The sequence below is a fragment of the Sinohyriopsis cumingii genome, chromosome 2 (assembly GCF_028554795.1).
Source record: "Sinohyriopsis cumingii isolate HCF-2022 chromosome 2, ASM2855479v2, whole genome shotgun sequence".
NCBI classification, from domain to species: domain Eukaryota; kingdom Metazoa; phylum Mollusca; class Bivalvia; order Unionida; family Unionidae; genus Sinohyriopsis; species Sinohyriopsis cumingii.
The window spans coordinates 47,010,551-47,034,858 of NC_142962.1; the positions used below are offsets into that span (position 1 = coordinate 47,010,551).

The 24,308-nt window shown below is 36.3% G+C and overlaps 1 protein-coding gene across 3 annotated transcripts in view; it reads left to right on the forward strand.

Annotated features, from left to right (window-relative positions):
• Positions 1 to 24,308, forward strand: part of LOC149804769 (centrosomal protein 128-like) — a 198,288-nt gene that overhangs the window by 159,640 nt on the left and 14,340 nt on the right. For all 3 annotated transcript variants that reach the window (XM_089944256.1, XM_089944273.1, XM_089944264.1), the window contains 6 exons: positions 918 to 1,015; positions 8,524 to 8,590; positions 9,061 to 9,159; positions 10,708 to 10,785; positions 17,581 to 17,640; positions 19,503 to 19,674. In XM_089944256.1, coding sequence (XP_089800382.1) covers positions 918 to 1,015; positions 8,524 to 8,590; positions 9,061 to 9,159; positions 10,708 to 10,785; positions 17,581 to 17,640; positions 19,503 to 19,674 — 574 coding nt within the window. The remainder of the gene's footprint in view (positions 1 to 917; positions 1,016 to 8,523; positions 8,591 to 9,060; positions 9,160 to 10,707; positions 10,786 to 17,580; positions 17,641 to 19,502; positions 19,675 to 24,308) is intronic.

Here is a 24,308-nt window from a genome sequence, read left to right on the forward strand (position 1 = left end):
TAAAATACTTTACAACCACCATATATACCATATAATGCCTTAGTATAAATACTTAACTACCTCAGTATACACCATATAATGCCTTGGTATAAAATACTTTACAACCTCCATATACACCATATAATGCCTTGGTATAAAATACTTTACAACCACCACATATACCATATAATGCCTTGGTATAAAATACTTTACAACCACCACATATACCATATAATGCCTTAGTATAAATACTTTACAACCTCCATATACACCATATAATGCCTTGGTATAAAATACTTTACAACCACCATATACACCATATAATGCCTTGGTATAAAATACTTTACAGCCACCATATACACCATATAATTCCTTAGTATAAAATACTTACCAACCACCATATAATGCCTTGGTATAAATACTCAACAACCACCATGTAATGTCTTGGTATAAAATACTTAGCAACCACCATGTACACCATACAATCGCTTGGTATAAAATACTTAGATATTTAACAACCTCCATATACACCATACAATGCCTTGGTATTAATATTTAACCACCACAGACACTATATAATGCCTTTGTTTAAAATGCTTAAGCTAGTTCTCTTTAGTTCTGTTGATATTTTTGTCGAGCTTGTCATAGAGGGAGCTCCATCAGGCAATCATTTTGTCATCCATGTGCATGTCTGAATATCTCCATCCATCCACATACAGGATTAAATCTCAGTGTTAAAGTTTTATAGATAAAACTAATGTTAAAGTTTTTATTTCTTCTAGCTGAAACATTTTTGTGTTTGACAAGGCAATCTAATGTATAACCAAATTTTAGAAAAGAGCTGTCAGAATGTTTTAGGTTTTAACCTTTCCTTGGGAAATGTTTCAGTGATAGAATTGTTTTTACAATAAAAGTATGGACAATCTTTTCTTTGCTAGATGGAGCTCTCAGAAGATAAGTCTACCCTTAAAATTTCCAGAAGGAATGAAGAGAAGTATAGAAAGGAGGCAGAAATTCTTCAGAATGGAATGAACAAGTAAGAAGCAATCCAAATGTCATTATATTTACTCTGTAACTTTGGGTGATGCAGTAATTACACCTGTATTACAATATTTGGAATAACTTTGCCTTTGTACAACTAAATAATGTCAAAGAAAATGTAAGATAATAAGTGAACTTTATTAATAACATTTCTTGAAAGAAGGGAAACAAGTTAACAATAAGAATACAGAGTCTAATGAGATTATCAGAATTTATGACCATGTCCTTAATTGACTCCATGGACTTATGTAATATTTAATTGTAATCTTGAAATTTGACTTAGTAATTTATTTATTGATGTATTTATAGTAAGCTGGGTTAGAATTAAACATGGATTAATAGGTACGAAATGTTTGCTACCTACATTTTTGTCAGGTGGCAATGTGGCTTGCCAAGAGGCAACGGTGTCACTGGATGGTGGTGGTGTCTTTCTTTTCAGAATTTTTTGTTAGGAAATACTTTATGCTGGATTTTTCACCAGATAGCAAAACCATGAACAGATTTACTCCATGCTATTGTGTATTTTATAGCTGAGAAAGAAGAATATGTGTTTTTTTACATTTGAAATATAATTGGTTTTCTTAATAGTTATGCATATGGCGAATACATGAATTACCAGAACATTTGATGCCTGCATGGTATTCTAAACCCCAAATCACTGTAATTTAATGAGTATCAGAATTTGTTGATTCAGTTTAAATATTTTCCTTTTCCTGAGTACTTAATTTCGTGGAATTTTCATTTTAAAAGATACGCATAAAATATCGAGCAACAGTGTAATATCTCAATAAACGATTATCCTGACAGTGACTTCCATGCATTTTTTAGCATACAAGATTACTACATAATGCAGAAATGAGGTCTATTGAGTACTTATTCCAACCCTTTGGATAAATGCAGAGATCTGAATTAAAGATGCAGACATCCGTTTACACATACGTACAAGCAAAAAATAAACTTAAGTACTATAATCAGTATTGAAATTAGGTTTTTAACTTTTTTAAAAAATGGTTTTCAGAACATTATGCTATTGAAAACTATTGTTGACATTTTATGTTCTTGAACATTAATCCTCCTATGTTTCTTAAAGCACATCACTCAATCATAATACATTTGGAGTACAACTATTACCCCACAAATCCAGCCCTCACAAGTTTGTTTCTAGCAACAGAAGTTCCAAAGGTGGCACTAGGCAGTTTCATACTTAAGATAGTGTCAGACCTACCAACCCTTACAATTTTGCCGTAAGTCTCATGGAAATTGCCCTTAAAATATGCACTTTTACAGAATAAAAGCACAAAATTACACAAATTATACAATTCTTTGTGGTAAAATCTAGATCTTGACTTATCAGTGTTTGATTCAGATCCAGGTTTCATACTAGATTATGTGGAACTGGTCAGAGAATCAGACTAACTTTGCCAGAGTACCTCAGATGCTTTAAACTGCACATATTTTGCAATGCAAAACGTCTGCATGATCAAGCTATTGTTTTGGTGGGGTGTGTGTGGTCTTAAATGGCATCTAACAAGCACGCTGTCAGGATGAAAGGGACAATAAATATCTTAAAAAGTTTTAATAGTACAGAAGATTAAAATGTAATATTGATATTCTTGGGGAAAATTTGGGAAGGGTAACAGTTACATTTATTGGACATCAAGTGTTGATTTGAGTATGTCACGATCCTGAAAAGATTATTGCCATCACCATTACAGTCTTAGCACTGATTCTAACCTAATCACCAATAACATGAAGTGCTCAGCACTGGAATTCCAGTATACACATTCAAACTTCGGGAGCCCCTAGTGGCTGATTGGTCTAAAGTGCTCTCCGTTACGGATCACTGCCATCTCACTTCTGTCTGCGTGGGTTCGAGTCTCGGTTTCAGCCAATGTGGGTATGTGAGAAAGCTTGCCAGTAGCTTCTCATGGGTCGGTGGTTCTTTCCGGGGTTACCCCGGGTTCTTCCTCCACCATTAATACTGGCTGCCATGTATAGCCTATCATGTGCTGAAAAATGGCGTTAAACCCTACAACAACAACATTCAAACTTCATGACATGGATAGTATCCAACACCCAGATATGACAGTTTCCACACTGCCTCTGCCCTGGATGCCAAGCATATTAAGCATATCTTTTACCAGAATTGGTGAACCATCTCACACTACCATGTATCAGCTCATAAAATTATAGCAGGCTGGTACCGATCCTGACTCTTTCTTGACTTGGTACCAGCTACAGTGACACCACATTCCTAGTACCACCCTTTATCATCAGGGATGCACAGTGAATGCCTGGAGATAACTAGCCTAACATGAACCTAATTCACCATGTGAGTCATTTCATCTCTCACAGAAGGCTGTCCTATAATCACAAACACCGTCTTACTTTACAGATCCAACAGTGTTCAGAAGAGACAGACTTCTGTGCCTTAATTGACAGATTTTCCAGCTTTTTCTAACAGAGCTCTTTCACTTTTGCCTTCTAAATCACCTGAGGCTCTTTGCCAATTCCTGCATCCATCCTCAGTGTTAAAAAAGACCAGTTGTTTCTCAGGCAACTGCCACAGTCTGGTCATGATGTTGACTTATTTTATTGTTCTGAAAGGTCACTTTTAGACCTAAGTGTCAACAGTCCATTTTCTTTTGCACCAGGGGTCAGCAGCCAGCAATTTTAACCTGGCATGAAACGTGGTGGAGCTGCTGACTTTTCTACCTGTAGTCCCAGCTGTAGACGAAGACATTGTGCGCAAGAACTGTCCACATTACAATGTATGTGGACTGGACATCCTTCCTCAGCTTACAACAGCTACTTTTACAGGTCACAATGATAGGACCCATGCTCAAGTTGGTTTCCTTGGTTATATTTTTCACCAACCTGAACATAGCCTAAACCCATGAGTTCTGATGACACTAATGCTTGGGAGTCAGTCTCAACATACACTTATTCAACAGCTGCATCCATTAATCTTTGTCTGGTGGAAAGAGATGCATTTTCCTCCGCATCCACTATCAAGGAAATCATCACATGACCATTTTTAGGTCACTACAGGCCAGCAAGGAGGCAAACTTCATGGACCCAGAAACATCACATGACCATTTCTAGGTCACTACAGGCCAGCAAGGAGGCTAACTTCATGGACCCAGAAACATCACATGACCATTTCTAGATCACTACAGGCCAGCAAGGAGGCAAACTTCATGGGCCCAGAATCACTGAGTCATGTCATTCTTCTTTGCCACCACTACATTCATAAAGTCAGACTGCCTGGTTGACATTTTTCAAATTACGAGGTGAGTCAGTTTTGTACCAGTGCATGTAAATTACCACTGAGTCACAAGAAGCTTCTGGCAAGCTTTCTCACATATTCACATTATACTCAAATTCATTCAGAGTGTAACCACTCCATTTGCCTAGTGGTTAGAGCATCTGCCTTAAATGTGGGAGGTCGTGGGTTCGATCCCCGGTCAAGTCATACCAATGACTTACAAAAATGGTACTAACAGCTGCCTCGCCTGGCACTCAGCATTAAGAGGTTAGTGTTAGGACTGGTCTCCCTGGTGTCAGGAAAATGTGACTGGGTGGGACATCATGCTACATGGCTGTGGCATGATGTCCCAGTGCTAGACATCCCTATAAACTGCCACATTGCAGACATCATAGCAATATGACTGAAAAATTGTTAAAGCTACGTTAAAAATCCGAATCACACACATACACACACACACACATTCAGAGTGTGAGTGATTTGTAAAGGCAAGCAACCTAGACCATTTGGCTGCCTGTGGCTCCCACCTGGAGATGCATACCTTTCAGTTATAACAGGAGATACTGTCTGGTAAGGTCAGTCTTATTCTCATTCTGTCAGACGTATCAACCGTCTTCAGCTACATCAAAAGGCAAGAGGGAAACATGTCCTTAGACCTGTGCATATTCGTTCAGGATATTCTTAATTGGTCTTGTCACAGACAAATTCATATCCATGTCTACCACATCTCAGGCAGGTTTACATGTCTTAGTGGACTTATTTTCCCATCTGATCCTTACTGAACATTTTTTACTCCTTAGTCTTCAGTTGAATCTCTGCCCATTGGGGTGACCTTAAATGAACCTTTTGTGACAAAGTTTAATAAAAATTTTCTGACCTTTATCTCTGCAGTCACAGATCTGAAAGCTTTGTTATTCAAGATCGTTTTGTTTCTCCTGCCTACTCAAACAATCATGAATGCATGTCTTCCATCCATACTCAGAGATGGTGAACCTGCATGCTTGGCTCATATCAAGCAAGCTTTGAGAATAAAACAGATCTCAGAACAAGTGGTGGAGTCAGATTTGCTGCTATTTTCAATAAAAGAAGTGGAGAGCTTCTCTCCCAGTTGTGCAAGTGAAAACACATTCCCATTGAAGCCTCAATACCACAGTTATCTCCTTCGGGTTCTTGAGAAGTTAATTTGCATCTCTTTCAAGGACTACCTTCCATAATCTTAGACTCCCTCTATCATCATGGAAAGGACGAAATAGTTCAGAACAGACATTTCTAACCTTCTTGTCTCAACTGAAGGAATCTTGTCCAAAACAAAGCATTGACCATTTAACCAATTTGTAGAGAACTTCTTTTATTCAGCTAAAGTATAAACCAGCTTCTTAGTCATTCTAGCTACAGTTGGGAGTCTCAGGGAGATGAATGCTTTGTCAGTTGAGCTATGTTTCACCACAACAGTTTAAGTTCACTCATAACAAAACCTGCTTTTACTGCCCGAGAACAGCTTCCATTCAGGAGGAATGAGTCTTTTGTTGTGAAATCAATATCTTTCCTTTGACCCTTTGCCCAAATGACATCTACATGACCACCTGGTTGTTCTGAAGTGAACTGAGCTGATCCGAAGAGTGAGAGCTTACTTGTTCCTACCACTCAAGGGATGATATTTCTATTTGTTATCCTGGATATAACTGGTCTTGCATATATTGCAGACATGATTGTTCTCCATTTTAAAACAGAATTCCATTTTTTTCCTGACTTGAATCAGATTTTTCTTGATAAAGTCCATTTTTTATATCATCTCCAATCCATTTTTTTTAAAAACGGACTGTCTGGTCCTGTTCTGCAACAGCCCTTGTAAAGTATTCATTGCATATATTAGTTAGCACATGACTCTCATAAAGAGTCTTCTGATTGGTCAAAGGTTTAAAAATTCATCCATTGAATCTTTGTGTAATGGAAACGGATGGCAGTGGAAAGAAGACGCATGCTTGCAGAACATGGCGTCCCGAGTTGTTGAGAGAGACCATGACATGAAAAGTTTAGGTAAAGGTTTAAATAACATATGGAAATGGGAATGGTGGTAGTGAAAAGTTGATGGAAATTTAGTTGGTCAGTTTATAAGAAAACTGAATGCTAGGGGGCTGGCATTTTGTGAAACTCGGCAAGAAATATCTGAATTATGGTAATTGCAGTTGGAAGAGTTTGGAACAGCACCTACAAAAGAAATTGCTTATGGAAAAATTGAAGCTCAGAAGGCATCTGGAAAAAGTGCAACTAATTACTATAAGAAGAAAGATTTCTTGCATGAGAGAACAGATGTAGCCCTCTGTCAGAATATGCGCACTGTATGTCACCAATACAAGCACCAGCTTGAAAGGAAAAAGACCTTCATTCAGTCATTGAGAAGGAAAAGAAATGATTGCACATTGAGACAAGAAAAGTCGGTGGTGACAAAAAGGAAGACTAAAGAAATCTTTGCCAAAGCTGCAAAATGAGCTTGACTGGCATATCAACAGGTTGTGTCCATTGGAGAAAAAGACAAGTGAATGTATGGGATTATTTGTATATAGTTGATGTACTTGGGTCATTATTTTACAGATTTGTTATGAAAAGAGAGAAGTATAATATATTTACTGCAAAGACTGACAAATATTGTGACTTAATTATGGTGTGGACACTGACATGCACATGAAATAACTTCAGCATCAACAGTATTGGAGGGCAAATTCATGTGACAATAAATATTGTGAAATTATTGAAGTAAAGTTTAACATTTTTGATAAGTTTTTTAGTTTGTCAGATGATTATTTTGGTTTATTTTATGATCATAAGTTGCACCAGGAGTAGTTTTTTATGGGTGCTTAATGCGCTTTGTGGGCTGGGGGCCTTTGGCCCCCTGGCCCCCCAGATCAGGGGCACTACCCCTTGAAACCCCCTTTGGGGATGACCACCATGCCTCCCCTTAAAAATGTTTCAGCTTTTTTTTTTATGGAAGACCAAAATCATGTCTGATAATGGTGCATGAGGGTTGGGCAGTAGCCAGTAGCACAGTATAACTATTCCCTAATTGACATTATCCAAGCTCTGGGAGGGAGAGCAGAGATGACATTCTCTAGCTTTACCTTAGAGACCTTTCATCACGAAGACATCAGTTTGACCTGGTGGAACATATAGCAGCAGCAGCAGCACAACAGGATCCCAGCAGCTTTTCAGTGATGCGGTCAGCTGATTTCTGCTGGCTTTGCAGAAGGGAACATTTCTACAAGCCACTTGTAGGCATATCTTTATGCTAACACTAACCCATATCTCTCATTAGATTTGAAACTGATTCACATACATTAGGGGACTGGAAGATTGAATCTTCACTGGGGTAGGGGTAATGGAATTTAATTTTCACAAATTCTTACTTATTCTCCTGATGTAATATGATCAGGTTACAAATATGAAGAAGATACCAGTATTTTTGGGGTAAAATGTGTTTCTTCAATAATACTTGTTTGATCATGATATAGGCACACCCTCCCCAAAGTTAAACCCTGATATCTGCTTTAGCAGTAACTGACATGGATTGAAACAATTTTAGGAGGTGTCTGGATTTGCAAGGTAGTTGTATTCCTTACATATTATGATTGGATATGTATTATTGGAGAAATATATTTCGCTTGAAAAATTGGTTTTACAGCTTTTTTCAGATTTCTTTCAATTTGCATAAAATTTGGATAGTATTATTATAAATGGAATATAATACATGCTTTGTGAAGTAAAGAAGAATGCAAACCTAGCACATGAAGCATTCAAATTCATGAAATTAAATCCTTATCTTTCACATATGTGTGTGTGTGTGTATATATATATATATATATATATATATATATATATATATATATATATATAATCAGCACAGTAAATACCATAGGTATTAAAATGTGTTTGTATGTTTTGACAATCAGCATTCATATTTATTTGTGACTTTAAATTTGCATTCTGCTTACACAGAAAAACTACAACAATTAGTATCCTGCAAAAAATAATGAATTTACAGCATTTATTCTTTTGTAATCTCTTTGGATAGGAAGTTCACATGAACTATTTTTTGACAAATGCACATCTGCTTCTTAATTTCTGCACTATATGAATTGTTTCTTTTGTGTTTTTTTTAATACATTTAAGCATATTGAATTATATAACTTATTTCTATTTCTACTCTCAATTAAATCAATGAATATTTGTTGTAATTTCAGACTAGAAGATGAAAATCACAAGTTGATGGCCAGGTTGGAGCAGGCAAAGCATGAGTTTGAGACACAGGTAAAACTAGAACCACTCTGTCAACATTCAGCAGGATGCCTGTTTCATTGTTTTAAATTATTATTGTAGAATTATTATTATAATTAAAATTTTGTATTGGATATAACTGAAAATTCAGATCCAGCAAGCTATTGTTCTATGTAAAATTCTTTCTCACACATAATAGATCTCAGATTTATTTATTATGTGCAACTTTATGTTTTGTATTTTTTTCAAAATTTATTTTATGTTTGAAAATTTGATGTAGAATCTTGACAAGTAATTTTATGAATTGATGCAAAATAAATAAATTACTTCATCGGATCCCACTTTTATCTTAACTCCCTATAACAGTGCTAGCTTTTGTGGTGGATTTAATTTTCTGAATATTTGTTGGCCATGAAAAAGATGAAATTAAATTTGCCACGAATATTTCTGATTTTAGAGTGGATATCCTTGTGGAAGTTTTATGTGCACTGTCTATTTTTCAGACCCAGATGGCTGAAACAGACATGTCCCGAGTTAGAAACTTGGCTGATGAGCTGTACCAGGCTCAGAAGGAAGCAAAGAGGCAGGAGCGACATTTAGAAGTAAGAAACTATTTTCTCAAATTCACTTTGATTTTAAAGGCAAATAACCACACAGATGTTTGGTAATAAAGTCCGACTTCCTTCGTTTGATGGAATATGTTACCATTAAAATTGTTACATTAACCTGTGTTATTTTTTGCATGCCAAATAGAGTATAATTTTTGCCAATAATCTCTGTAGGCATATGTACTTTGTCAGTCTTTATGTGTGTGTTTTATTGATTTATTTCACTCCTAATATCTATGCTGAACATTTCTTGTGAAAAGGCATTTTTAATCCATGTTCATATCTACATTTCTGTTGCTGAATGGTCTCTGCAGTATAACATTCCACCTGCTACAAGGTTCATAAAAGGTGAGACAGTGGTCATTACATCCCAAATCCATCTTGTCTGGTGCATGTGTCTGATTAAAATTATATTGAGTCTTTTCTTTCAGATTATTTGTATTTTATTGGTAGATTGTTTTATCAGTCTTGCATTTATCTGTAAATATACCTATAGATGTGTGTATGTGTCTGTCTAGACATATGCATGGTTTACAGTCTTGAAGGTGCTGTCATTTTGGTGGTTATCATTAAAAGTGCTTGTTTTTGAAACTGCTGGAAACGTGCTTGAAAGTGCTCAGTAGCCTATGAAAGTGTTTGAAATTTAAAACAAATGCATTTAATTTGAAAACATTAGGTTACTGACATAAATCTTGAGAAGGAAAAAATAGAGCACCATAAAATAATCACAGAAACTTTATCTTCCAAGAATTTTTTTTCCTTGTTGGGTTATTTACATATTTAGTAAGACTTCTGATTGGGTACTTATGTGTTCATTAGTATTCAGCCTTATTTGGGACTGTAAACAAGTCGTGATGTTTAAATGAATGTATGCTGTGTTAACTAGATAATTATGGTTGAGAAAAAAAGTTCATAAAGTAATCTGTAATACAAATCTTTTTTTCAAACACAACTGCCATCAGTGCTGTAGTGCTATAGGTAAAGCGTCTAGGTGACAAAGAGCTCTGTATTGTGTTTATCAGAAGGAAATTGATGTTGGATCAATGAGTGAAAGTTGTCTGAAGTCCCATGGCAAGAATGAAAAGTACAAAAAGAATGTCAACAATATCTTTGAATTTAGAATGTTTTGCTTAAAGATAATGAACTCAAGGTGTCAGAAACTCAGTCAAATAAGGTTGCTGATGTAAGTGATATGATAGGAGCTCTATTCCTCATGCTCCCAAGCCCTCTCAGCTAGCATCTTAACCTTGGCCTTGTTCAATAACAAAAATGTCTGCTTTTGTGTAAGAATAAAAATATTTAAATCTGACATTTTTTGTGCTTTTTTGCTCCATAATCAATATTCTTCCTTAGTTTAGACATAGTTAATTATTATGCTTGAAAATTCATTTTTGTCCTTGGATAAAGCTTTAATTTTCTGATAAAACATCTGAATGAGCCATGATGTGTTTATAAGTTTGTTTGTGCAACCAGTTGGCCCAAAGGTCACAGGTTGAACTTTGTTACAGATAAGATTATTATTTATTATTTTCTTCTCTGCAGAATGTGGTCCAGGATTTTCTGTCAGAAGTGGATTCTCTAATGGACCTTGCTGCCACAGGCAGTCTTGAAAAGGTGAAGGTCAGTATCCCAGAACATATTAACCATTTTCTGCTAGAAAATGTCAAGGTCATTGACGACAACCCTGACAGATCAAGGTCAATATATTATAGAGGAACTTAAATAACTTACATCACTTAGTCATGTTTGTTAAACAGTGATCATAAGGCCAACTTACAATAGCATAATCTTGTATTACTATGTTAAATTCTGTTTAATACATTGATTGGGAGTGAATAATGATCACAGTGCTGTCTTACACACACATAATCATGTATTACTACATTAACGTCTGTTTAATACATTGGTAGGGCATTGATAATGATCACAGTGCTGTCTTACACACACATAATCATGTATTACTATATTAGCATCTGTTTAATACATTGATTGGGCATTGATAATGATCACAGTAGTCTTACATAAGCAGAATCCTGTGTAACTGTTTAAGTCTAATGCAGTGATTGGGAGATACAGTGGAGATGCACTTGTCGACTGTCAACAAGTTAAATATTGAAGAAGGCATGCCAGTAGCTGGTAGATGTACATTCCGTCATGATTATTAGTTCAGTTTGTGGTACAGCATGGTCATTCATCCACAATACATGGGTCTCCTTTTGAAACAAAATTCACCACATGTGGAAAGTGTCTGATTTTTTTGTGTATTGTGTATTTGTGAAGTCATTAAGAGCAGTTTCTAGAGTTCCTCATTTCTGATGAGACAGTAAAGATACATTCTGATTGTAATCAGTTTGTTGAGAATTAGTCATTTATTCCTTTTAATTTTCTACTGATATTCCTGTAACTGCTGACTTGTTATTCTAAATGCAAAAAAATAAGTGATCCATCCTTTCGAAGGCAAGCACTGTATGCATTCAAGTTCAGGTAGAAATGAACTGCTCCTATATATCTTAGTATGTTTCCAATTCCTACTTTTTATCTTCATCTTCTTTTCTCAGAACAGAGAGCATTCACCATAGTAATGAGATTTCTTTGGAATTGGTGGTTGAAGTATGGTTACCATATTAATGAGATTTCCTTGGAACTGGTGGTTGAAGTATGGTTACCATATTAATGAGGTTTCCATGGAATTGGTGGTTGAAGTATGGTTACCATATTAATGAGGTTTCTGTGGAATTGGTGGTTGAAGTATGGTTACCATATTAATGAGGTTTCTATGGAATTGGTGGTTGAAGTATGGTTACCATATTAATGAGGTTTCCATGGAATTGGTGGTTGAAGTATCGTTACCATATTAATGAGATTTCTATGGAATTGGTGATTGAAGTATGGTTACCATAATAATGAGATTTCTATGGAATTGGTGGTTGAAGTATGGTTACCATATTAATGAGGTTTCTATGGAAATGGTGGTTGAAGTATGGTTACCATATTAATGAGATTTCTATGGAATTGGTGGTTGAAGTATGGTTAACATTTTAATGAGGTTTCCATGGAATTGGTGGTTGAAGAATGGTTACCATATTAATGAGATTTCCATGGAATTGGTGGTTGAAGTATGGTTACCATATTAATGAGATTTCTGTGGAATTGGTGGTTGGAGTATGGTTACCATATTAATGAGGTTTCCATGGAATTGGTGGTTGAAGTATTGTTACCATATTAATGAGGTTTCCATGGAATTGGTGATTGAAGTATGGTTACCATATTAATAAGATTTCCATGGAATTGGTGGTTGAAGTATTGTTACTATATTAATGAGGTTTCTGTGGAATTGGTAGTTGATGTATTGTTATCATATTAATGAGATTTCCATGGAATTGGTGGTTTGAGTATGGTTACCATGTTAATGAGGTTTCTATGGAATTGGTGGTTGATGTATGGTTACCATATTAATTTAAATTTTCTGTGGAATTGGTGGTTGAAGTATGGTTACCATATTAATGAGATTTCTATGGAATTGGTGGTTGAAGTATGGTTACCATATTAATGAGGTTTCTATGGAATTGTTGGATGAAGTATGGTTACCATATTAATGAGATTTCTGTGGAATTGATGGTTGAAGTATGGTTACCATATTAATGAGATTTCCGTGGAATTGGTGGTTGGAGTATGGTTACCATGTTAATGAAATTTCCATGGAATTGGTGGTTGGAGTATGGTTACCATATTAATGAGATTTCTGTGGAATTGGTGGTTGAAGTATGGTTACCATATTAATGAGATTTCTGTGGAATTGGTGGTTGAAGTATGGTTACCATATTAATGAAATTTCTATGAAATTGGTTTTTTGAGTATTGTTACCATATTAATGAGGTTTCTATGGAATTGGTGGTTGAAGTATGGTTACCATATTAATGAAATTTCTGTGGAATTGGTGGTTGAAGTATGGTTACCATATTAATGAGATTTCTGTGGAATTGGTGGTTTGAGTATGGTTACCATGTTAATGAAATTTCCATGGAATTGGTGGTTGGAGTATGGTTACCATATTAATGAGATTTCTATGGAATTGGTGGTTGGAGTATGGTTAGCATATTAATTAGGTTTCTATGGAATTGGTGGTTGAAGTATGGTTACCATATTAATGAGGTTTCTATGGAATTGGTGGTTGATGTATGGTTACCATATTAATGAGATTTCTATGGAATTGGTGGTTGGAGTATTGTTACCATATTAATGAGATTTCTGTGGAATTGGTGGTTGGAGTATGGTTACCATATTAATGAGATTTCTATGGAATTGGTGGTTGAAGTATGGTTACTATATTAATGAGGTTTCCATGGAATTGGTGGTTGAAGTATGGTTACCATATTAATGAGATTTCTATAGAATTGGTGGTTGAAGTATGGTTACCATATTAATGAGTTTTCTCTGAAATTGGTGGTTTGAGTATGGTTACCATGTTAATGAAATTTCCATGGAATTGGTGGTTGGAGTATTGTTACCATATTAATGAGATTTCTGTGGAATTGGTGGTTGGAGTATGGTTACCATATTAATGAGATTTCTGTGGAATTGGTGATTGAAGTATGGTTACCATATTAATGAGATTTCTGTGGAATTGGTGGTTGAAGTATGGTTACCATATTAATGAAATTTCTATGAAATTGGTTTTTTGAGTATTGTTACCATATTAATGAGGTTTCTATGGAATTGGTGGTTGAAGTATGGTTACCATATTAATGAGATTTCTGTGGAATTGGTGGTTGAAGTATGGTTAACATATTAATGAGATTTCTGTGGAATTGGTGGTTGAAGTATGGTTACTATATTAATGAGGTTTCCATGGAATTGGTGGTTGAAGTATGGTTACCATATTAATGAGATTTCTGTGGAATTGGTGGTTGAAGTATGGTTACCATATTAATGAGATTTCTGTGGAATTGGTGGTTTGAGTATGGTTACCATGTTAATGAAATTTCCATGGAATTGGTGGTTGGAGTATGGTTACCATATTAATGAGATTTCTATGGAATTGGTGGTTGGAGTATGGTTACCATATTAATGAGATTTCTATGGAATTGGTGATTGAAGTATGGTTACCATATTAATGAGGTTTCTATGGAATTGGTGTTTGAAGTATGGTTACCATATTAATGAGATTTCTATGGAATTGGTGGTTGGAGTATGGTTACCATATTGATGAGGTTTCTATGGAATTGGTGGTTGAAGTATGGTTACCATATTAATGAGGTTTCTATGGAATTGGTGGTTGATGTATGGTTACCATATTAATGAGATTTCTATGGAATTGGTGGTTGGAGTATGGTTACCATATTAATGAGATTTCTGTGGAATTGGTGGTTGGAGTATGGTTACCATATTAATGAGATTTATATGGAATTGGTGGTTGAAGTATGGTTACTATATTAATGAGGTTTCCATGGAATTGGTGGTTGAAGTATGGTTACCATATTAATGAGATTTCTATGAAATTGGTGGTTGAAGTATGGTTACCATATTAATGAGTTTTCTCTGAAATTGGTGGTTTGAGTATGGTTACTATGTTAATGAAATTTCCATGGAATTGGTGGTTGGAGTATGGTTACCATATTAATGAGATTTCTGTGGAATTGGTGGTTGAAGTATGGTTACCATATTAATGAGATTTCTGTGGAATTGGTGGTTGAAGTATGGTTACCATATTAATGAGATTTCTGTGGAATTGGTGGTTGAAGTATGGTTACCATATTAATGAAATTTCTATGAAATTGGTTTTTTGAGTATTGTTACCATATTAATGAGGTTGCAACAAAATTGGTGGTTTGAGTATGGTTACCATATTATGATAAAAACATTAGATACATGAGTTACTATATATAGTTCAGTGCCATATTCATACCTTTGTCTAATGTTAATTCAGTTGTAGGCAGCATATCTTCCAGCATATATGTGGGCACTGTTCACATAAATCATTGGAAGGATGAATGGTGCAAAATGTCTTGGCAGATCTGGATATCTGCTGTTTGCATTTGGGTGTATGATATATACACCAGAAGATATGGTGAACCAAATGCTAAACTGGCTCATTATTTGAACTGGCTACTGTGATTGATCCAGTGCCTGACTGGTTCACTGCTTTACATGGCTACTCTGATTGACCCAATGTCTGACTGGTTCACTGCTTTATATGGCTATTTTGGTGGATCTAATGTTAGACTATTTAAGTGTCTTAATTGATTATTCTGGTGGACCCAGTACTAGATGGCAAAGTGTTTTAATTGATTATTCTGGTGGACCCAGTACAAGATGGCAAAGTGTTTTAATTAATTATTCTGGTGGACCCAGTACTAGATGGCAAAGTGTTTTAATTGATTATTCTGGTGGACCCAGTACTAGCTGGCTTAGTGTTTTAATTGGTTGTTCTGGTGAACCCAGTACTAGCTGGCTTAGTGTTTTAATTGGTTGTTCTTGTGGACCCAGTACTAGATGGCAAAGTGTTTTAATGGGTTGTTCTGGTGGACCCAGTACTTGATGGGAAAGTGTTTTAATTGGTTGTTCTGGTGGACCCAATGCTAGCTGGCTTAGTGTTTAATTGGTTGTTCTGGTGGACCCAATGCTAGCTGGCTTAGTGTTTAATTGGTTGTTCTGGTGGACCCAATGCTAGCTGGTTTAGTGTTTTAATTGGTTGATTTGGTGGACCCAGTACTAGATGGCAAAGTGTTTTAATTGATTGTTCTGGTGGACCCAATGCTAGCTGGCTTAGTGTTTAATTGGTTGTTCTGGTGGACCCAATGCTAGCTGGCTTAATGTTTTAATGGGTTATTCTTGTGTTTATGTAATTTCCATTGAACAGTTGTAAGATAATATTGATATTGATTGAATTATTAGTAAAAAAAAGAATTGGAAACGGTAAAAGTTCATTGGAAAAGGCTAAAGTTGAACCACAATTTTAGGGATATTCCTAAATTTTCTCATCTTCAAATAGGGTATCATTCATTTCCACCATAATGCCCACCTGTTCATTAAGAGAACAGCTATTGGCATTCATTTTACTGATACGGCTTTATTATACAAATTTAAAATCATGCAGAAATCCTTGGAATAAAATGATAATAAATTCTCAAATTATTTATCACTATGTTTGGATGCAATGTTTCTGTCATAAGCGTTACATTCCAAATCAGATCAATTTCATGCCAGTCTCCTACATGTTTGACCATGTTTGACCTTGCAAGGAAAGTACACATGTCGAACAAATTCATTCTACAAGTCTTAAAATTAGGGCATCAGTAGAATTTCTGACAGTTTTCCATATTTTTTAAATCGGCTTCATTTATGAATGTTACATCTCAAATTTTTTGTTACAAAATTTAGGAAGCAGTTGGGAAAGAACTGCATTGTTTAATATCAGGCAATTGTTTTTGACATCTATACACTTCTCATTTATGATAGGTTAAAATCATTCAAATCACATTGCTATTTTGTTGATTGGCAGACAAATTAGAAGTGTGTCTACATTCTTGCTACAGTTTCATTTATGTAAACAACCTTTGTAAATGGAAATTTTGTTCTGTAAATATGGGATATAGTAGAAGTAGATATAAATTCGTGAGCAAGTTTGATTTACGTAGTATTATGCTTTAAATTAATGCAGAAACAGTTGGATTGTTTCAGTTGATTTTCAAGAAGTTGATTTTTTCCAGCCCTTCTCCCAGCTGGATAACCAGTTGTATTCATGTCCATTGTTATGTACTCATTATATTTCAAGTTTAAATAACACTTTTTGACACTGGATTGCAGATAAGTTTATAGCGGTAATTTTATAGGAGTAATTCTTTCAGGATAAAAAAGAGTTGTCATACACAATCAGCTTGAGTAAAAACACCCTGCGAAGGGCATATTAGTGTAACTGGGCTTGACATCACATTTCTTATGTGAATGGTTATCACAACATCATGACAAGTTGGATATTTCAGATGAGGTTAAAAAATTATGGGACAAAGATCTCATTAATGTCTGAACTATCTCCATTTACAATAGAAAAAAAATTCAGACGGAAGTGGCATGGGCATCTGAAAATAAGTATGAAATTTTTTATTAAACCTTGTCTGAGATATAACAGGAATTTTATGACATAAGATTCAATGCCATTTTAATAATTTGGTAATTTTACTTTGGGACTTCATGTATAGGTCTGGAATTGGTATGAATGCCTGAATCTGTAGACATGGGGTGGTGCAAATGCTAAAATAGGCATTTAAATCGATTCCTCTTGTATGAAATTTTCATGGTTTGATGTGGTTATTAGTTTAATATTTAGTGTATAATTATTCAAACAAAATTATTTTAACAAATATCATCTACATTTGTTTTTCTTAAAATTTGTTACTGTTGTTTATTACTTTTCAGACTGTTCAGTCAGTGAAAGGAGCTCCCAATGGCCTGGCAACCAGCATAGTAGATATCAAGGTGAGGGGAGGACAGGCTGGCTTTTTTCAAACTATTGTGTTAGACAGAAATATTTATATTAGTTAGTGTAAAATTGCATAGACTGGTCCTAAGATTTTGGCCTTGTACTATACTGCTGTACTCTGCAGTAATAACTAGTGACATAAATGTAAGTCCATCTGGATTTATGAAGGCTTCCTCTGATTTCTCCAACACTTTAAAAATGAACATTTGTGAAATCTTATGAGTATTGCTTTTATAATATGGATATTTTTACACAGCCTATGGTCCAAGCAGTCCAAAGTCAGGTAAAAATGTACAGATTAGTTGAATATCAGTCTTATAGGGTCATTATGTTGATAAATATGGGGCGAAGTACCATGTCGTTATTTACCCATAAAATGATGGTTGAATAGGTATTGTAAAATTCATCAAATTTGTACAAGTTGAACATCATGTACTCTTATCAAAAACATGTACACAAATAAAAGGGTATGTTGGTTTGCAGATTTTTAAAGTATGACAATTATTTAGATCACAGAAGTTTTCCGAACTATAAAGCCTGTGCCACCAATACATGCAGATTGTAAATTGCTTTAGGTTTCAATAGGTTTTCGATTAGACATTACGTGCTCTTTTCTTGACCCATTTTAGTAGATGGCCACCATTGTAAAAGTCCATAGCAATTGATAATTTTCATCTGGAAGTTTCTTGGTGAGGGTTAAGGTACAAACATTCAATAATCAGGATTGAATAGACTTTGGCTAAACAAAGTTAGTATTATATCTTAAGACAACAGTTTATATTTAAGTTATGATGAGTAAATGCACTTTGTTGACCTAATTTACTTTTATTACTTTTACTATATTGTGTATCCAGTTTCTCCCAGAGCACATAGCGTAATGTAATGATGACATTGTATTGATGATATCATAATGTAATGACAATGTCATTTCAAGCTCTACGGTAACCATTTCTTTATAAAAGTGGACATTCCTAATAAAGATTTAGGAACATCACCCACCTGACCCCACTCCATTTAGCAGCATATCAGAGTGGATTAAACTAAATGGGACTTAGGTGAATGTATTTAACATTGAACAACTATCTGTATACTGAACACATATTTTAAGACAGAAATTTATTGACTGTTTAAATGTGTTATATACAGGACAGGAATTTATTGACTACTTAAATGTGTTCTATACAGGGCAGGAATTTATTGACTATTTAAATGTTTTCTATACAGGGTAGTAATTTATTGACTGTTAAAATGTGTTTTATACAGGGCAGGCATTTATTGACTGCTTAAAAATGTGTTCTATACAGGGCAGGAATTTATTGACTACTTAAATGTGTTATATACAGGACAGGAATTTATTGACTACTTAAATGTGTTCTATACAGGGCAGGAATTTATTGACTATTTAAATGTTTTCTATACAGGGTAGTAATTTATTGACTGTTTAAATGTGTTTTATACAGGGCAGGCATTTATTGACTGCTTAAAAATGTGTTCTATACAGGGCAGGAATTTATTGACTACTTAAATGTGTTCTATACAGGGCAGGAATTTATTACCTGCTTAAAAATGTGTTCTATACAGGGCAGGAATTTATTAGCCGCTTAAAGGTGTTCTAAACAGGGCAGGAATTTATTGGCTGCTTAATGGTGTTCTGGCAGGAATTTATTATGTAAATATGGCTGTTGTATACAGGGCAGAATTTATTGACTGTTTTTAAATACGTATGTTCTCTACTATTTTTCTAAACAGGCTTGAGATTAGAAGTAATTTATGTACTCAAAAAAATGCACAAAATAAAAGTAATATTTAATTAATTATGGGTCTTTGTATTAAATTTCCCATCTCCTGTTATCCTCAGACAAAGATGAAGTGGCTGAGAGGTCAGTTGCGTGATAAAATCAAGGCTGAGCAGAAGCTCAGGCGAGACTTGCGGGAGGCCCTGACCTGTACTGAGATTGACAGAAAATATTTACTTCAAGAACTGCAAAAAAGGGAAGAAGTGCTTGATGAACTAGTTACAGTCAAACAAGGTAAACTTAATCTGTGTATGATTTGGATTTTTAACATAGCTTTAACAATTTTTCAGTCATATTGCTACACTGTCTGCAGTGTGACAGTTTATAGTGAGGTCTAGCACTGGGGAATCATGCCACAGACATGTAGCATGATGTCCCACCCAGTCACATTATCCTGACACCAGGCCAACCAATCCTAATACTAACCTCTTAATGCTGAGCACCAAATGAGGCAGCTGTTGGTACCATTTTTTTAATAAGTCTTCGGTATGACTCGGCTAGGGATTGAATCCACAACCTCCCGCATCTGAGGTGGATGCTCAAACCACTAGACCACCAGAGCAGTTGTAAATTGTTAATATAAAAATGATTAAATGTCAGAGAATGATGAAACTTGATTTATTTTTCAAATGCACTACATGATGATAAGATCTTAGAACATCCACTATTTTGCAAATCTACTCCTCCCAAGCTGACAAAGATGTTAATTATGTCTTTTGGCTTGTTTTGGCAATACAAATGCTGAAATGTTGTCTTCCTATTTAGATGACAGTCAGGATTTGTCTCCCCATGGATAGAGTGATTGGCATCAAATCATGTCAGCCATCAGTTACTGCTTCCTCTTGTGTCTGGTCCACATGCTCTTTCAAGAGGCTTCACAAGTACCTTTCATTTTAAGCAAGCCTTCAGAAATTTTTCATCTCAGGGAAGTATTTTCACTTGACCATCACTGTAGATAAATATTTTAAAACTCATTTCTCTCTTTTGTTGTATGGCAAGCAGATTGGTGCCATCTTATTTGCCACTTTCGGTGGTTGATAGCACTTACAGTTCATCCCAGTATTCAACCTTTGGTTATGTCATGTATATGAGTCATAAAAATAAGATAATTTCAGCAATTATTTCTGGCACTTTTGTAAATTCTTAGTGACCACCTCACTATATACCTTTTACAGTAGTTAAATGATTTCCCAATATTTGCCATTACATTTATTTGCTCTAATTACAGATAACATCAAGCAGAATTAAATGTCTTAAAAAGTTGAAGGTGACAAGAAAATCACCCAACCAATATTAGGTGTCTGGAAGTTAATTAGACTGATCATGCCTGTGATATCAGTTTGCAGTATTATGAAGAGATTAGTGGGTTTTAGTACAAACGTTATTTCAGGCTAGAGAATGAGCCAAGAAGTGCTCCCATAATGATGTGGATACCCATCAGCATTACTATGGACACCACAGTTGCCAGCTTCATTATGTTTCAGTCACTCAAGGCAGTTAGATTGCCAGTTCATCAGAAGGTCCAGCCAGCTTTGATCTCTTGGGCTTCTGACTCATTCCTTAGACCTGCCATTATCCCAAGATCAGATTATACATGCACTGAAGATGCTACCAGGCCAGTACCAGCATAGCATAGCATGGTGACCCACAGGGACCAGCCTTGGACAATACATCAATGCATGCTGACCCTGGTACAGGCCACAGAGATCTACCACTTGATAGCCAGTACCTGACCTCATCACTAGATGTCATTTGGTGCCAAACATTGTCCACTCCTGCACCAGCACAGTTCAACCTATGTCTTTTTAACCAAGACTGGTTACAGTGATATGTCTTCTTGGCATACACAGACCTAAGATGAAACCTGTGTTTGGCACTCAGTCATGCCACTTACAGCCACAGCCCTGTTATGGATGCAACTGGCATCAAATTTGGTGAACAGGACTTCTACAATATACACTACCCAGACAATGAAGGCCTGATGGACATGTACCCGCATTTCTTCCATCAGCTAACCACTCCGGTGGCCTAGTGGTTAGAGTGTCCACCTTGAATGCAGGAGATCGTGGGTTCGATCCCCGGCCGAGTCATACCAAAGACTTACAAGAATGGTACTATTAGCTGCCTCACTTGGCGTTCAGCATTAAGAGGTTAGTATTAGGACTGGTCGGCCTGGTGTCAAGATAATGTGACTGGGTGGGACATCATGCGACATGTCTGTGGCATGATGACCCAGTGCTAGACACACTATAAACTGCCACATTGCAGACATCGTAGCGATATGACTGAAAGATTGTTAAAGCTACATTAAAAATTAAAATCACATCACATCACATCACTTTCATCAGCTATGTCATAACCTAGTAGTGGCTGCAGTGATTTCCAGTCCTAAACCCGCAATACCTATCTCTGATGATGCACAAAGTCAACATCTGTAGATCAACATTTCCCTTCATTGACCTACTTCCAGTTTGATTCATTCTTTTCAACTATCAACTTTGCCAGCTCAGTCATAGCTTCCAGTGCAAATGGTTTCTTTGTCACAAAAGATCTGATTTTGGAAAAGCACACTTGCAAGCTCAATTTTCTATACTTAATCTGGCAATGTTCAGTGTGTTACCTTTATCCTCCAGCCTTGTGTTGCATGGCCCCTAAAAAAAAAGGTCAGGAAGAGGCCCAGTAAACTACCATAGCTTTCAACAGATAGGGAAACTCTTTACCCTTCAGCATAAGCTCATTTTGCCAGGGCTAGTGATGCCATCCTCCTTTCTCCAGAAATTGATGCTATGCTCACATCACCCTTTTCCAACATAAAAATTGGGGGATTAGGGGAGGGAGAAAACTTGAACACTGAACCTTGGAATTGGAGAGACTCTGCCCTTATGTGACCCAAGGTTCTTGCAGATTATCTCGTGAGGCCTCCTGAGCACTCTTCTTGATCATGTTATTTAAGGGTGAAAAGACCTATGCAAAAAGGGACATTATGCAGCTGGAAATAATTATTGGAATTCATTTTTTCAGAGTCACTTTACCAGTTGAGGGCACTCATTGGATCTAAATCTCAGTTCCCAGTTCTCCACAAGAATCATGGACAGACTGGTGTCTCATTTCACTTTCATCTCCATGGCATCGATCAAGTTGAATACCATTCTCCAAGCAGCACATGGTTAGCAGTCTTCTTTGCAGAGACATGAAATCTATTATTTCTGTCTTTCTTAACCTTTGAGTCTTTTTCAGCAAGGACAAATCTACTTTCTTTCTGTCAGAGTACTTCATTATGGAGTTGAAAACCACTTTGAATTGAGTTTGTCTCTGTCTCCTACAAGAATTTACTTAAAGATCATCTTGGTGGTGTCTGCTCGAGATCGACCCTTGTGGAACTGACACACCAATCTCCCATCCTTTACACCACTATCAACCTGAAAGTGTCGACAATAGACACCCTTTCACTGAACTGGAATGGTCTTAATGCAGAAACCTTCTCCCAACTGTCTGATTCACAAATTCATTCAGAAAGCAAAGGAATCTGAGTGCAGACTAATCCTGATTGCAAGTGGGAAAAGTCATTTGTCAGTGACCTCCTAAATATAGCAGTGGAGATTCCCAATTAATCTTGCCATCATCTGACATGCTGAAACAGCCACACATGAAGGTGTTCCAGTCCAAGCCAGAAATGTTGAACCTTCATGCCTTGCTCATATCACACAAGTTCTGAGAAAGAAACATTTATAAGGAGAAGTGGTGAAAAGAATTGCCCAAGCAAGATAGTGCATTACATTGAAAGCCTGTATGGGGAAATCAAGAGTTTTCTCCAAGTGCTGCAAGATGGCCCATTACTTTGAAAGCCTGTATGGGAAGATAGAATGTTTTCTCCAAGTGCTGTAGGATGGCCCATTTCTCAGAAAACCTGTATGGGGAAATGGAGAGTTTTCTCCAAGTGCTGTAGGATGGCCCATTTCTCAGAAAACCTGTATAGGGAAATGGAGAGTTTTATCCAAGTGCTGTAGGATGGCCCATTTCTCAGAAAACCTGTATGGGGAAATGGAGAGTTTTCTCCAAGTGCTGTAGGATGGCCCATTTCTCAGAAAACCTGTATGGGGAAATGGAGAGTTTTCTCCAAGTGCTGTAGGATGGCCCATTTCTCAGAAAACCTGTATGGGGAAATGGAGAGTTTTCTCCAAGTGCTGTAGGATGGCCCATTTCTCAGAAAACCTGTATGGGGAAATGGAGAGTTTTCTCTAAGTGCTGTAGGATGGCCCATTTCTCAGAAAACCTTTTTGGGGAAATGGAGAGTTTTCTCCAAGTGCTGTAGGATGGCCCATTTCTCAGAAAACCTGTATGGGGAAATGGAGAGTTTTCTCCAAGTGCTGTAGGATGGCCCATTTCTCAGAAAACCTGTATGGGGAAATGGAGAGTTTTCTCCAAGTGCTGTAGGATGGTCCATTTCTCAGAAAACCTGTATGGGGAAATGGAGAGTTTTATCCAAGTGCTGTAGGATGGCCCATTTCTCAGAAAACCTGTATGGGGAAATGGAGAGTTTTCTCCAAGTGCTGCAAGATAGTCCATTACTTTGAAAGCCTATGTAGAGTTCTCTTCCAGTGGTGCCAGCACAGAACCTATTGTGGGTTTTGACATGATTGAACAAGGCACCCTTTGAACCACCATCTAGAGGATGCAGACTCCTCTTTCATATAAGATCTGTTTCCCAATCACTCTGGTTCCACAAGCCAGAATCACTGAAATTCATAACCTAATGGTTAACCAAAGAAATCTGCAGGTCAGCCACAATGATTCAGTTTCTCGGATAATGGTCCCAGGCTTCATTATAAAGAACAGGCTCCATTCATGCAAAATCAGTCTTTTGCCTT